This window comes from Mauremys mutica, chromosome 7, assembly GCF_020497125.1.
Source record: "Mauremys mutica isolate MM-2020 ecotype Southern chromosome 7, ASM2049712v1, whole genome shotgun sequence".
Classification (NCBI taxonomy): Eukaryota; Metazoa; Chordata; order Testudines; family Geoemydidae; genus Mauremys; species Mauremys mutica.
Window position 1 is genome coordinate 84,935,347 of NC_059078.1, and position 14,633 is coordinate 84,949,979.

General features: G+C 44.2%; 1 protein-coding gene across 2 annotated transcripts; it reads left to right on the forward strand.

Moving 5' to 3' along the window:
* The first annotated feature begins 5,361 nt into the window (after positions 1 to 5,361).
* Positions 5,362 to 14,588, forward strand: LOC123374057 (cytochrome c oxidase subunit 5B, mitochondrial-like). Of its 2 annotated transcripts, none has more exons than XM_045023486.1 (4): positions 5,362 to 5,534; positions 11,125 to 11,195; positions 12,907 to 13,006; positions 14,326 to 14,588. In XM_045023486.1, the coding sequence occupies exons 1-4, from the start codon at positions 5,444 to 5,446 to the stop codon at positions 14,436 to 14,438; spliced, it is 375 nt and encodes a 124-aa protein (XP_044879421.1). In that variant the 5' UTR covers positions 5,362 to 5,443; the 3' UTR covers positions 14,439 to 14,588. The 2 variants fall into 2 exon arrangements, with proteins under 2 accessions (XP_044879421.1, XP_044879422.1); XM_045023487.1 differs by lacking the exon at positions 5,362 to 5,534 and adding an exon at positions 7,432 to 7,549.
* Positions 14,589 to 14,633: the final 45 nt, after the last annotated feature.

The following is a 14,633-nucleotide window of genomic DNA, read 5'->3' on the forward strand; positions in this document are numbered from 1 at the left end:
TTGCCTTGGAGGTGCTTATATGGTATAGGAGGGGTTATCAGGTGAATCTGGGGGTGAGTTTAACCGTAATCTCTACATCTCCTGTAGACTATCCTGACTCTGGATGATGATACATTGAGATGAGTGACTAGCAGTCTGTGACTGGCCTTATTCAAAAAGGGCATACCAGCAAGATACACTGTGAAATGATTCACCAAGATGGTTGGTCTTCCCCCCCAGAAGTGGAAAGGAGTCATGAACTGTACTGGAGGGAAAGGCTGTGCAGCTATTCCTCATAATCTCCTAACAACAAGCAATTTCTTAGCCTTAAATTTTGCTTTATTTCTCCTGCAGACATGTTGAAAGTGCAGAGAAAAATAGATAGGGTCCTTCAATGATTACTTGAAGCATTCACTGATACCAGTCTGTAAGCATGCATATTACAGGGCATTTACAGAAGAGCTGTACTCTTTGTGGCTTTGCAGGCATGCAATGTCCATGTCTACTCATGTAAAATGAGAACACCAACCACTTTTCCTGTAACCACTTTCTGAATAAACTTTACATTTCACACAAAATAATGTTTTCCCTATTCAAAACTCTTATGGGAGCACGTGGAGTAGAAACTGCAGTTGTGTCATCTTGCTGGCCGCCATCTTGCAGTGGTGAACGCATTTTATTTTTGGTTGTGTATGGTTTTGGGGGAGGGGGGGCATATCCACCAGGCACAACAGCTGAAGGAAGGGGGCGGGGGGAATAGATACGTGTGCACATGCCTTTCTCAGCATGGGCCTGAGAATAGTTGGTAGTTGGGGCTTTAGCATGAGATGAGACCAGTTGTCCAACTGGAGCAGCCATCACTTTGGAAAGGGGTACCAGTGAGGGAGGAGGAGAGGTGGGAGAAGGGACAGCATGGGCCAGTGGAGGGAGGGAGGGACATTGGGCTTAGAAAGGCTTCGAGCTGGTATTCACCTGCAATGGCTACAGCCATGGGGCACCCAGAACAGAAGCTAGCATGACAGTATATTATAATAATAATAATAATTAATAAAACTTAAATAGTAAAAATCATTAAAAAAATTAAAATATACATGTCGAGGTTCCCTCCATAGGATCAGCCTCCTTCGTCCTGGTTTGGGTTGCTGCCTGGGAGTCAAAGTTGGTTGCTGCAGGGCAGGAATCAGTCTTCAGCCTGGCTAGCAGCAGGGTCCTGAGTCCCAACAGATCAGTGTTTCCAGGGAGATCTCTTCACTGGCCTCCTTGTGCTCATGAATCTTGCTGATCATCCTTGGGGCGGGGTGTGTGTGCAGTGAGATTGCAGCCAGCAGCTTTCACACGCTGCCTGGGGTAGGTGGTCCTGTAGTTTGATAAAATCCTATCCAGCTCCTCAAAAAATTGGCAGGTTACTTGTCCCCTACTACATGTTTTCCTGCTGTCCCTCATTTTAATATAGGTGCTTCTGAGCAGTTTTCTTTTTATCCAGCACCATTTGGAATCTCAGTCATGGCCCCTAGCAGACATCGGCCTATCAGTACTACAAAAAGGTCTTTATGGTAGTGGCTGGCCACAAAAGCTTCCTGCCCCAACATAAGAACATAAGAATGGCCGTACCGGGTCCATCTAGCCCAGTATCTGTCTACCGACAGTGGCCAACGCCAGGTGCCCCAGAGGGAGTGAAACTAACAGGCAATGATCAAGTGATCTCTCTCCTGCCATCCATCTCCATCCTCTGACGAACAGAGGCTAGGGACACCATTCTTACCCATCCTAGCTAATAGCCATTTATGGACTTAGCCACCATGAATTTATCCAGTCCCCTTTTAAACATTGTTATAGTCCTAGCCTTCACAACCTCCTCAGGTAAGGAGTTCCACAAGTTGACTGTGCGCTGCGTGAAGAAGAACTTCCTTTTATTTGTTTTAATTCTCCCCAGAAGGCAATGAGACCCAGAGTCTCGGTGAGACTTCAAGCAGCTGCTCAAAGCACATTATAAGGCTTCTGAAGTATAGCAGGTATTGTGATTAAACAGGAATCCAGGAGCAAATAGACAAAATCTGACTATGCACCAGCATATAAATGGGGGAGAGGACAGCCGGGGATAATTTGGCTCCAGAGCAGGAGAGGAAGCACAGGTAAACCAATAAGTCAGTAACCGTCACCCGCAAAGCAGTGTAGGATAGCCATTGGAAGACTGCCAAAGTAATTCACAGCAACATTGTGTGCACACAAACAATAGTCACTTTGAAACAAAGGTTTGCACTTGAAACTGGACTCCAGAGTTTGCGATAAATGCAGAATTAGTACACTACAATGACTTACGTTGTGTATATGAAAGCATTTTCAAAGTGGATTAATTTGAAAAGTTCCAATTAAACCAACCTTGTACACAAGCCCTACATCACCATGACCGCTTCCTTTCAAAGTGTAAGGGTATATTCTCCATCATTCTCAATCTTTCGTCTACTGTTGATATCACCTACATACTTCTTGAAACTAGAGCTGGGCAAAATGTTTTTGTTGAAACTTTTTCTTCTACAAAAATTGGCTTTAAAATCCAAATGGAATTTTTTTAAACTTTAAACTTTAAAATTCTCCACCTTTGTGGATGAAATACCAGAAAATCAAAAAAGTTTTGTTAAAAAATGTTGGCTTTCCTGTTTCAAAAAATCTGAAAGAGTTACTGAAAACGTTTCAAATACTATATATTTTGGGGGAGAAGGATTCAATTTTCTACTGAAAAAATGAATAAATTGTGCAAAATTTGGCATTTTTTTGGTCAGCTCACCTTGACACCTCTTGGGCTTCTAGGTCTCTGTCCTTTCCTGAGTCATCATCTGTTTTGCTATCTGATCCCTTGGCATTATATTCATTATTTCCTCCCCTCTTTTGGTACTCCCCAGGGCTTTTCCCTTGTTGTCCTCTTTCCCACTTATGACATCATCTGCTCCTCTAACCTTCCAATACCTTTATAATGATACTTTTCTCCTCTGACCTCTCCCATTTAGTCCATGTTCAGTTTCTTATATCTCGCTGATAGCTCCTCATAAATATGGTGCCATTTTCTTTCCCACTAAACATAGCAAAAACAACTCAGCATTCCCTCCCTCCCCCACTACAGCTTCCACCATTGCTACCCTGTAGAGGAGCTGCATCAATGGTAGACCAAAGTTGAAGAACTGCTAAAAATTCTCACAATTCTCAGTGACTATGTCTTTTAAAAATTTTCGTTACAGCTATACATGTTATTGGTAATAAACACTAATGAGAGTTCTGATTCTGTTGGCATCTTTTCTTTGAAATTAACGGTAATCCCAAAAGCTTTTATTTTGGTAGTTGTAATGTTCTATTAAAAACTCAGCTCTGAATCTATAAGGACATTATCCTCAAATGGAGCTTCTTAAATACATTACAGCAAATAAGATAAAATATTTTTGCCCAAGTTACCAAAGTTACCATATTAACCAATGGCGACCTCACAATGATAAATGATGATATCCAGCATCAGAACAAAACTGAGGATTTTCAGCTCAGAGATGTTAGCACTGAGACTATGAGAGCTGGAGATCTACCAAAACATTTAGACAGAAAACCAGACACCTTCAAAAATAAGTGCCTACAAAAGATTCTATGCATTGGTTGGAAAACCTTCATCACCAACAAAGAGATCCAAGAAATAACCAACCAGCAGCTCATTTCCACCAGAATCAGAAGGAAGCATTGGGGAATGTATTTTGGATGCCAACACTGTAACATCAAATTAAGTTACCAAACTTGAGATAGAATGTACCAAACAAACCTGGGCATGCAATGTAGGGTTAGAATCAGCTACCCATCAGAATTAGCTATCTTGCTGTTACAGAGCATGCTCAAGCAATCTGAAGTCCCAACAGTGTCATGTTTAGATCCTGTTTTGAAACCAGAAAAGGTTGCAGCCAGGGTGGAGAAGATCATGCATTACAATGAATCCTCATGCCACCTCTGGAGGGTGAGGAGCCCCGGTGGGCCAGCCTGTACTCCACCCTGGTCCCGAGGCCCGTCGGGGATATCAGTTGGCGGCTCCTCCATGGGGCCGTGAGCATGGGCGTGTACTTGGCGCGGTTTACCCCTGTCCCAGACACCTGCCCCTTCTGCGGCGTGAGGGAGACCCTGGCGCACGTTTACACAGAGTGCGCCAGGCTGCAGCCCCTATACCGGCTCCTCACTAATCTCCTATTGCGTTTCTGGCTGCACTTTTCCCCCCACCTCCTTCTCCATGCACTCCCTATCCGTGGCCCCACGAAGTCGCGGGACCTCCTGGTCAACCTCCTCCTCGCCCTGGCAAAAATGGCCATCTACGTGACCAGGGAGAGGCGGTTGGCCAATGGAGACTCCTGCGACTGTGGGGCTTGTTTCCGATCTTTAGTCCGTTCACGTCTCCGGGCGGAGTTCCTCTGGGCGGCGTCCGCTGGCTCCCTTGACGCCTTCGAGGAGCAGTGGGCGCTGTCCGGGGTTCTCTGCTCGGTGTCCCCGTCAGGCTCCCTTCTTATGACCCTTTGACCGCACTCCTGTCCCTGTTCTTTTATTAGTTGTCCCCCGCAATTAGTGGGTTTCTGAGGCTCTGTGGCACCTCCCCTTAGGCTGGGGGGGGGGTTCCGTTAGCATGGGGCGGGCTTTGCCCGCCCCATTTCCTGGAAACCCAATAGATACAATGAATCCACACAGTTTAGCTCTGCACATCGAACCCAAAACACTATCAATCACTAGGGCCTTGTCCAGAAAATGTTTAACCCACACCCCACACATGTAACCCATATGCTTATATTGCAATTGTGTTTGGTTTTGTTTTTCGTAAGTCCAAAGAAAGAGACAGAAGAATTGGGAAGGAGAAATTGATTTCAGTTAGGATACTGTGGCCCACATCCTCAAAGGTCTTTAGGCTCCTACCGTCCATGGAAGTTCGGGGGGCGGGGAGATTTAGGGGTAGGTAAAGTAAACTGCAGGGGGGATCAGCTCAGTCTAACAGAGGAATATCTCATCCCTCAGCATACGCTCCCCTAGCAGAAAGTTGGGAGTGGGCGACTTAGATAGGGAAACACAAACTGATTTGTCGAGTCCAGCCAGCAATTTATTATTTAAAGGTGAGTTTGGCCAGAGGGAAAACAAAGAAATTGCTCTTCCTGCCCCAAACAACGTGGCTCTAAACCGCAGTAACTTTCCCCAGTTGTCATTTACCCGACAGACAGCGAGCACCGTGTGCTACTCTCCTCCCTCCACGGCAGCCAGCTCTCGCTGGACCCCGCCAGACACCTCCTACCGCCCCACGCCGGGCAAGGAGAGCCCGCCCTGCCTCCCGCCCTCGCCCTGCCGGGTTGGCTGCTGGGCCCAGCGCCTCCAGCCCCTCCCGCGGGCTGGCCGGGAATGTCCTCGCGAGCGCGGTGACCCCTCCGCCGCCGCCGGACTCTGACCTTGCACCGGGAAAGGCACCATGGCTTCCAGGCTGCTGCTCCGCGTCCTCCAGCGCGCCCTGCCCGGCGGCGGGCGGGCCGCAGCCCCCGCCAGAGCCATGAGCGCCGGGGGTGTGTACAGCTGGTAGGGGGGGTAGGTGCGTGGGGCGTGTGAGGGCTGGTAGGGGGCAGGCAGGCCAGGTGCATAGGGGCGTGTGAGGGCTGGTAGGGAGTGCGTAGGGGGCAGAGGGTAGGTGCGTGGGGCGTGTGAGGGCTGGTAGGGGGGGTAGGTACGTGGGGCGTGTGAGGGCTGGTAGGGGGGGTAGGTGCGTGGGGCGTGTGAGGGCTGGTAGGGGGGGTAGGTGCGTGGGGCGTGTGAGGGCTGGTAGGGAGTGCGTAGGGGGCAGAGGGTAGGTGCGTGGGGCGTGTGAGGGCTGGTAGGGGGGGTAGGTGCGTGGGGCGTGTGAGGGCTGGTAGGGGGCAGGCAGGCCAGGTGCATGGGGGCGTGTGAGGGCTGGTAGGGAGTGCGTAGGGGGCAGAGGGTAGGTGCGTGGGGCGTGTGAGGGCTGGTAGGGGGGGTAGGTACGTGGGGCGTGTGAGGGCTGGTAGGGGGTGCGTAGGGGGCAGAGGGTAGGTGTGTGGGTTGTGTGAGGGCTGGTAGGGGGTGCGTAGGGGGCAGGCAGGCCGGCCAGGTGCATAGGGGCGTGTGAGGGCTGGTAGGGGGTGCGTAGGGGGCAGAGGGTAGGTGCGTGGGGTGTGTGAGCGCTTGTAGGGGGTGGGGGTAGGTGCATGGGGCCTGTGATGGCTGGTAGGGTGGGCAATACAGGGGCGTGTGAGGGTTGGTAGGGGGTGCATAGGGAGCGGGGGGGTACGTGCGTGGGGCGTGTGAGGGCTGGTAGAGGGAAGCAAGGTAGGTGCATGGGGTGTGTGAGGGCTGGTAGGGGGTGTGTAGGGGCAGCAGGATAAGTCCATGGGGCATGTAAGGGCTGGTAGGGTGGGCAATATAGGGGCATGTGAGGGCTGGTCAGGGTTATAGGAGTGGGCCAGGCAGAATGGGGGTAGGGGCATGATGGCTGGGAACGTGGAGTGAGTGAGTGAGTGCGGGTGATCAAGAGATGAGATGCTGGGGGCAAGGGATAAGGTGTCAGCCCCTTATGGGTGTGTAGAGGATGAACAATCTTGGTAAAAGAGAGAAATTCCTCCACCACAGTTGTAGCCAATTAGTTGGGGGCACTGAATCTATGTTGGGACTCATAAAATAAGTTTTTTTCATCCAGTGCTTTAGGAATTTGGCTTTATGTTTATTGCCATTCAGCCAAGCCCCAGGAGCCCTGAAAGCCCATCATACACACAAGTAACATTAAGTTCTGTTCCTTGTATCTGGAGTGCCTCGGTGGCCGAGTGAGAGCTCATTGTGCTGCCATCAAAGGATAAGGGTTCAAATCCAGTTACTGATTTATAAACTGTCATACAGATGATTTAAGCTGGAAAATGGGCTAAAACTATAAAGCAAACAAAACAAATCAAAACAAAAATCAACAGACATGCTCTCTAGGGACATGTCTTCATTTGGGATTTTACACTGGTGTAGTTGGGGCAAAAATCCTTAATGTGTAGACAAACCTTAATTAAATTAGGAGACGGAGTGAAAATGGAAATATATCAGTGCTAGGAATTTTCCCACTTTTAGGGCTACTTGATGCACATTGGAAGCCAAATTGTTCTTCTATCACATTGGTGGAGTATCAACAAGAATCCTGCTTAAACTTTGTGTGTGTGGCTGCTTCTACTAATGATTAACAAACAGAATCTATCCAGGAGTAGGATGCTTTCAACAAGAGGCCCTTTACTCTGGAACTCTCTCTTGGTCCAACAACACATAAGGCTCCAATCCTGCAAGCTGCTCCATGCAGGTGCCCTTAGGTTTGTCTTGAGTCACACTAACTACACACAGTGTAAGATTAATTTATGATTGGCCTACACACAGGTGCAGGAGTCTGCCTGCATGAATCAGTTTGCAGATCTGTAGGCCTTAGTTGTGGACCTCTAAAGCCCTGTGCAAGATCCATCTATTCACATGGGATTTTCACAGGGGGATATTGGGAGGAATTTAAAGTTTGGAGTTTTACAAAGGGTGGAGGGAGAAGGTGAGTGTTTTAGTGAACAATTTGTAACTGTGTTGTTTTCAATTTTTGTAAAAGAACAATACTTCAGTGTAGGAGGATAGTTCATTAGCTAATGGTGTGGAGCAAATATGTATAAATTTGTGGATGACACCAAGCTGGGAGGGATTGCAAGCACTTTGGAGAACAGTATTAGATTTCAAAATGATCGTGATAAATTAGAAAACTGGTCTGAAATTAATATTATGAAATTCAATACAGACAAGTGTAGTATACTGCTCTTAGGCCAAAAAAAATCAAATGCACAAATACAAAATGGGGAATAATTGGATCAGCAGCAGTACTGAAGAAAAGGATCTGGGGTTTATAATGGATTACAAATTGCATATGAGTTAATACTGTTGTGAAAAGGGCAAATGTCATTCTGGGCTGCATTGACAGGTGTTATATGTAAAACACAGTAGGTAATTGTTCTACTATACTCAGCACTGGTGAGGGACCTCACCAGGATTACTCTGTCCAGTTTTGGGTGCCACGCTTTACAAAAGAGGTGGACAAATTGGAGTGTCCAGAGGAAAGCAACAAAAATGATTAGAGGTTTACAAAACATGATCTATGAAGTATAGTTGAAAGAATGGGGCATGTTTAATCTAAAAAGATGGCTGAAGAAGGAAATAACTCTTTATAACAGCCCTTGGTGTATCTGAAGACGACAATGATCAATTGTTCTCCATGTCCACAACAAAGTAATCAGCTTAATTTGCAGCAAGCAAGATTTAGGTTAGATATTAGGAGAAACTTTCCAACTATAAGGATACTTAAGCACTAGAACAGGGACATTTTTAAGAAGATGTTAGACAAGCATCTGTCAATAGGTATACTTAATCCTGCCTCTTCCTGGGGAGATGAATCTTGAAGTCACTTGCAGCCCTGCATTTCTGTAATTCTATGATTGGCCTCTGTGACTGCTAACAAAAGGTGCCAGCTGTGGTGGTGGTTTCTATTAGATGTGCAGTTGTCCACTAGGGATGGGACTGATGCTACCTTAAATGTTAACTTTTGGACACTATTAGCCAAGGCTGAAACTTACTTTTTATTAGAACAGGTGACAAAAAGTGAAAGTGTCTGAACTGGTGCATGGTCTCATTTGTGGAAGCAGTCATTGTGAGGGGATTTTATATGGCAAGGGCTGTAGCCTGTACTACCCTAATTTGATAGCTTTGAACTATCCCTTTGTTAGACCCAAAGAGGCCCCAGGCAATGTGAAAAGAACCACTGCCCAAAGAACAGTTAGATGGAATGGCTGTAATCTAACATCTAATGTGGGGGCCAGATTATCTCAAATTCACCTCTGGCAGGGTTCTCATACCTTTCTCCAAAAGCATCTAGTACTGATCACTATTGGAGACAGGATACAGGACATAAGAACATAAGAAAGGCCGTACCGGGTCAGACCAAAGGTCCATCTAGCCCAGTATCTGTCTACCGACAGTGGCCAATGCCAGGTGCCCCTGAGGGAGTGAACCTAACAGGCAATGATCAAGTGATCTCTCTCCTGCCATCCATCTCCATCCTCTGACGAACAGAGGCTAGGGACACCATTCTTACCCATCCTGGCTAATAGCCATTTATGGACTTAGCCACCATGAATTTATCCAGTCCCCTTTTAAACATTGTTATAGTCCTAGCCTTCACAACCTCCTCAGGTAAGGAGTTCCACAAGTTGACTGTGCGCTGCGTGAAGAAGAACTTCCTTTTATTTGTTTTAAACCTGCTGCCTATTAATTTCATTTGGTGACCCCTAGTTCTTGTATTATGGGAATAAGTAAATAACTTTTCCTTATCCACTTTCTCAACATCACTCATGATTTTATATACCTCTATCATGTCCCCCCTTAGTCTTCTCTTTTCCAAACTGAAGAGTCCTAGCCTCTTTAATCTTTCCTCATATGGGACCCTCTCTAAACCCCTAATCATTTTAGTTGCTCTTTTCTGAACCTTTTCTAGTGCTAGAATATCTTTTTTGAGGTGAGGAGACCACATCTGTACACAGTATTCGAGATGTGGGCGTACCATGGATTTATATAAGGGCAATAATATATTCTCAGTCTTATTCTCTATCCCCTTTTTAATGATTCCTAACATCCTGTTTGCTTTTTTGACCGCCTCTGCACACTGCGTGGACATTTTCAGAGAACTATCCACGATAACTCCAAGATCTTTTTCCTGACTCGTTGTAGCTAAATTAGCCCCCATCATGTTGTATGTATAGTTGGGGTTATTTTTTCCAATGTGCATTACTTTACATTTATCCACATTAAATTTCATTTGCCATTTTGTTGCCCAATCACTTAGTTTTGTGAGATCTTTTTTGAAGTTCTTCACAATCTGCTTTGGTCTTAACTATCTTGAGTAGTTTAGTATCATCTGCAAACTTTGCCACCTCACTGTTTACCCCTTTCTCCAGATCATTTATGAATAAATTGAATAGGATTGGTCCTAGGACTGACCCTTGGGGAACACCACTAGTTACCCCTCTCCATTCTGAGAATTTACCATTAATTCCTACCCTTTGTTCCCTGTCCATTAACCAGTTCTCAATCCATGAAAGGACCTTTCCTTTTATCCCATGACAGCTTAATTTACGTAAGAGCCTTTGGTGAGGGACCTTGTCAAAGGCTTTCTGGAAATCTAAGTACACTATGTCCACCGGATCCCCCTTGTCCACATGTTTGTTGACCCCTTCAAAGAACTCTAATAGTAAGACACGATTTCCCTTTACAGAAACCATGTTGACTATTGCTCAAGAGTTTGTTTTTCTATGTGTCTGACAATTTTATTCTTTACTATTGTTTCAACTAATTTGCCCGGTACCGACGTTAGACTTACCGGTCTGTAATTGCCGGGATCACCCCTAGAGCCCTTTTTAAATATTGGCGTTACATTAGCTAACTTCCAGTCATTGGGTACCGAAGCCGATTTAAAGGACAGGTTACAAACCTTAGTTAATAGTTCCGCAACTTCACATTTGAGTTCTTTCAGAACTCTTGGGTGAATGCCATCTGGTCCCGGTGACTTGTTAATGTTGAGTTTATCAATTCCAAAACCTCCTCTAGTGACACTTCAATCTGTGACAGTTCCTCAGATTTGTCACCTACAAAAGCCAGCTCAGGTTTGGGAATCTCCCTAACATCCTCAGCCGTGAAGACTGAAGCAAAGAATCCATTTAGTTTCTCCGCAATGACTTTATCATCTTTAAGCGCTCCTTTTGAATTTTGATCATCAAGGGGCCCCACTGGTTGTTTAGCAGGCTTCCTGCTTCTGATGTACTTAAAAAACATTTTGTTATTACCTTTGGAGTTTTTGGCTAGCCGTTCTTCTCTCTGATCTTCTCTCTGGACCTCTCTCTGATCCTTATGGTAATTCCTATGTAATGTCTTATTTCAATCAAAAATGCTTTGCAACTAAAAATTGAATGGACATTTATTTATGATGCTGTCCAGGACATGGGTTTAATGGTTTGCTTCAGTCATTATCTGAATCTGAATTTTGGATAAATAAATAGGAATAAAATACAGAAGTATTCTATTCCTATTTAGGTATTCCGAGTGATGAGGAACAGGCAACTGGACTGGAACGGAAAACTCTAGAGGCTATGAAAAAAGGACAGGTAAGTTTAATATTGAATAATTAATATTCAGACAAAATGAAAAGCATTATATTAGAGTTAAGGTTGTAAATATGTCAGTAACTTGAAGGAGGAAAATGCTGAATAGAATATTTTAATTAAAAACAAACCAAAGTCTGTAAGGCAAGACTTACACCCTGTAAGTATGAAAAAATTTGGGAAATGCAGAAATAAGGTCCCTTAAACCTTAACTTTGCATTCTTACCTCCTTACAGGGAGGCTGTGAAGCATAATTAAATATACATTTGAGATTCTTGTATGAAAAGTTCAATATAACTGCAAAGTACCATTTTCTATTGAGGAAGCAGACCTGGAGAGTCTAAAGCCCTGATTCTGCAGCTGGATCCACATGGGCGACCACACATCCACATGGAGGGCTCTGTGTTGGTCAGTGATCCACACATGGAGCTCCAGTTGCAGGATTGGGACCTAAGTGAACTATCTGGCTCTGGATTAGGTATGAGACTAAATGTTACACCTGTGTTTCAAACCTAGATTGATCACTCTTTATGTGGCCTTGGACAATTCCCTTAACTCTCACTGTGCCTGTTTTCTGGTCTGTAATATTTGCCTCTCACAGGGATGTTTGAGGCATCATCAATGTTTTAAAGCATTACAGAACCTAGGATGAAGGTTGTTTTATAGAAAATAAGCATTTATAAAGCCACCATGTGTGGCGGAGCAGCAAATAGAACTTAGAAGTTCCTTGCTCCTACCCCTCCATGCAATTCCCTGGAACACACTGCCTCTCCATATATTTCTTCTCCCTGCTAACTTCCTCCCCACACAAACATACTATTTCTGTAGAGGTCTCCTTCTCTCCCCCAAGCTAGTGATTCTTAGAGTGCTTTAGGAAGTTGGCATCTAGCTATTGGCCATACTAAGGCTTGTAAAGAATGCACAAACTGCTTTTAAGAACTGCACCTGTGCAGAGCGCAGTGCAGGGTTGGGCCCTTAAATAATGAGCTCCACCCTTCGATCTATTTGAAGACGGACCAACACACCGAGTTTCTAGAGTAAGCTGGGTTTAATGTGTGATGAGCCAAAGTACCCTCACAGAAGTAAAAGTAACCAAACTGTTTACAAAAAGGAGAAAGAAGGAGAAAATCTCTTTTGGAAAAACTCTCTCAAATACTTCATTTCTCTCAGGTTTCTCAGAATATTGCACATGGAAGTTCAGGCAGATTAGCCTTTATTGGCTGTCAGGAGGGGGGAATCAAAATAATCATGTATTGGAGTACTGTATTCAACCCTGACTAGGGAGAGACTAGTGTGCCTTCATAAAAAGGGACTATAAATAGCACGTAGCACCCCTGTGCTTTAGGCAGCTAGTATGCTGTCATGAGTTCAGCATGTATTTTTAGTGGCACAAAAGCTGCCACTAATAGTTGATACTCTAAACTGATTCTTGCATGTGAACTGACACCCTGCACAGTAACTTCAACATATTAGCTCTCTCCCACTTGACAAATCAGTATCTAACACAGTAAGGTTTGACATTCCTCATCTTCCCTTCTATTAGTTTCATGTACCTGTATGCTGGTATTCTAAAGATGATCTATCTGTGTTTGGCTGATAGAACAGCAGCAATTTAATTACCTTTATTATATACGTGTTACACAATCTTTGATACAACTGGTTAACAATGATCTTGGTCTAGTAACTGAGATTCATGTTTTGTTCTTCTCTCAAGGATCCATATAGCATACTCAAACCCAAGGGATATGCAGGAACTAGAGAGGATCCTCATATTGTTCCATCCATCAACAAGAAGAGGCTAGTAGGCTGTATCTGTATGTATCAGAACAACTGTGTGTATGTTCTTTTAGGTCACATACTATCTAATGTTATAAAACATGAATTGTTTTATAGTAGGTTTTTGTTTTAATACATCTATATTAATACTTCAAAAAAGTTCACACTCAAAATTAATCCTCTTTTCTCTATGGGTATTCAGTCATATCTGCCTATTTTAGTGACAAAAATTCATTCTCATTTTTTAATGCTTTTGCTAACATGGTAGAGTGAATATAGCTAAGAGGGAGTGAGCTATTTATGTATCATCGCCTGGGAGAAATCATGTTGAGTTAGCAGTTTGGAGCATGTTTACTTAGAAGTTGAGATATGACAACCTGCAATGTCATTTTTAATCATAAAAGAGCACTTATTTGGGGCTAGTTATCCATAAGGAGAGTCAAAGCACTGGCATTAACAACTAGTGTGTTTTAGGCATTAAACTGATTTGAGGTTGGAAAACTAGTAAGTGGAGTAGAATTCACTGCAACTAATGTGGGGGTGGCAGTTGCAATATGACGCTAGCAAAGGAATTTACATAGTTAAGGAAAGTTGCTTGCTAGGTTTGGAACTTAATCACTGCAGTGGTGCATATGCAGGGCTGAAGACGTCTACCAGTACCAGACACAAATCAGCAAGGGTGTATTGTAATGGTCAGCTTACAAAGTGGAAATTAGTATAACTAGTGTCTGAGGCATGACTGAATGAAAATCAAGATACCCTATTCTATTTCCAGTTATGAAAATGGTCCCACTTTGAATAGGGGTTATGGTCTCAAAAGATTACAGAAATCATGGTGGGTATGTTACTTTTACTAATTCCTTAAAAGCATATATTTTTCAGTAAGACAACAAAAGTAGCAGGAGGTCATTCTAGGGGTACAACTGTACTATTTGAGTTCTCTGGTGCCTGCCCAGTGCAAGATTAAGCATTTTAAGGTGTATGTATGTTTTTCCAAAAGCTAGTTTCCTCCCCCCCCCCGTGAGAGTGATCACTATGCACTTATTCAGCCACAAGTAAGCCTTAAAGTTCATCACCTGTTTCACCCCCCCAAAAATCCAATACGTTGCACATTAAAATATAGACCAATAGTGATGGAAATTGCCATTGACATGAGAAAGGAATGATGATAGGGTTCCTCACTTTCTATGTTGATTCAGTTATTGACTCCTTCACTGAAACTTTCTGTTAAGATGCCCACTGGGTTAAGAATTCTAGCCCACAGGACACTGTAGAATGCACATGTGACAGAAGACTTGAATCTGACAAATCGAAAGAGGAATGAACATTTAATTTTGCTTTTCCTTTCTCACACCAGGTGAGGAGGACAACTCTGCTGTCATTTGGTTCTGGCTGCATGCAGGAGAAAGCCAACGTTGCCCATCATGTGGTGCTCACTACAAGCTTGTCCATCATGATGTCCCACATTGAAAATCTATGTTGTTTAACTGAACCAAAGTGGCTTTCACTGTGTCTAAACTGCACAATATGATGTGCACTTAAATCTGCATGCAAAATATTGACTACCTTCATATTTGGTTTCTATTGGATTTCATTAAAAACTCCAATCTTGTTGTTTTACTCTAGGTTAATTAAAACTAAATGCACAACACTGCAGAAACATGT

What these genes read in the sequence shown, in the direction of transcription:
- LOC123374057 (XM_045023486.1), top strand. Translation starts at nt 5,444, where the DNA reads ATGGCTTCCAGGCTGCTGCTCCGCGTCCTCCAGCGCGCCCTGCCCGGC. An exon ending in CAGAGCCATGAGCGCCGGGG is followed by an intron (nt 5,535 to 11,124) that starts GTGTGTACAGCT and finishes ATTCCTATTTAG; the next exon opens with GTATTCCGAGTGATGAGGAA. An exon ending in GAGGCTAGTAGGCTGTATCT is followed by an intron (nt 13,007 to 14,325) that starts GTATGTATCAGA and finishes TTCTCACACCAG; the next exon opens with GTGAGGAGGACAACTCTGCT.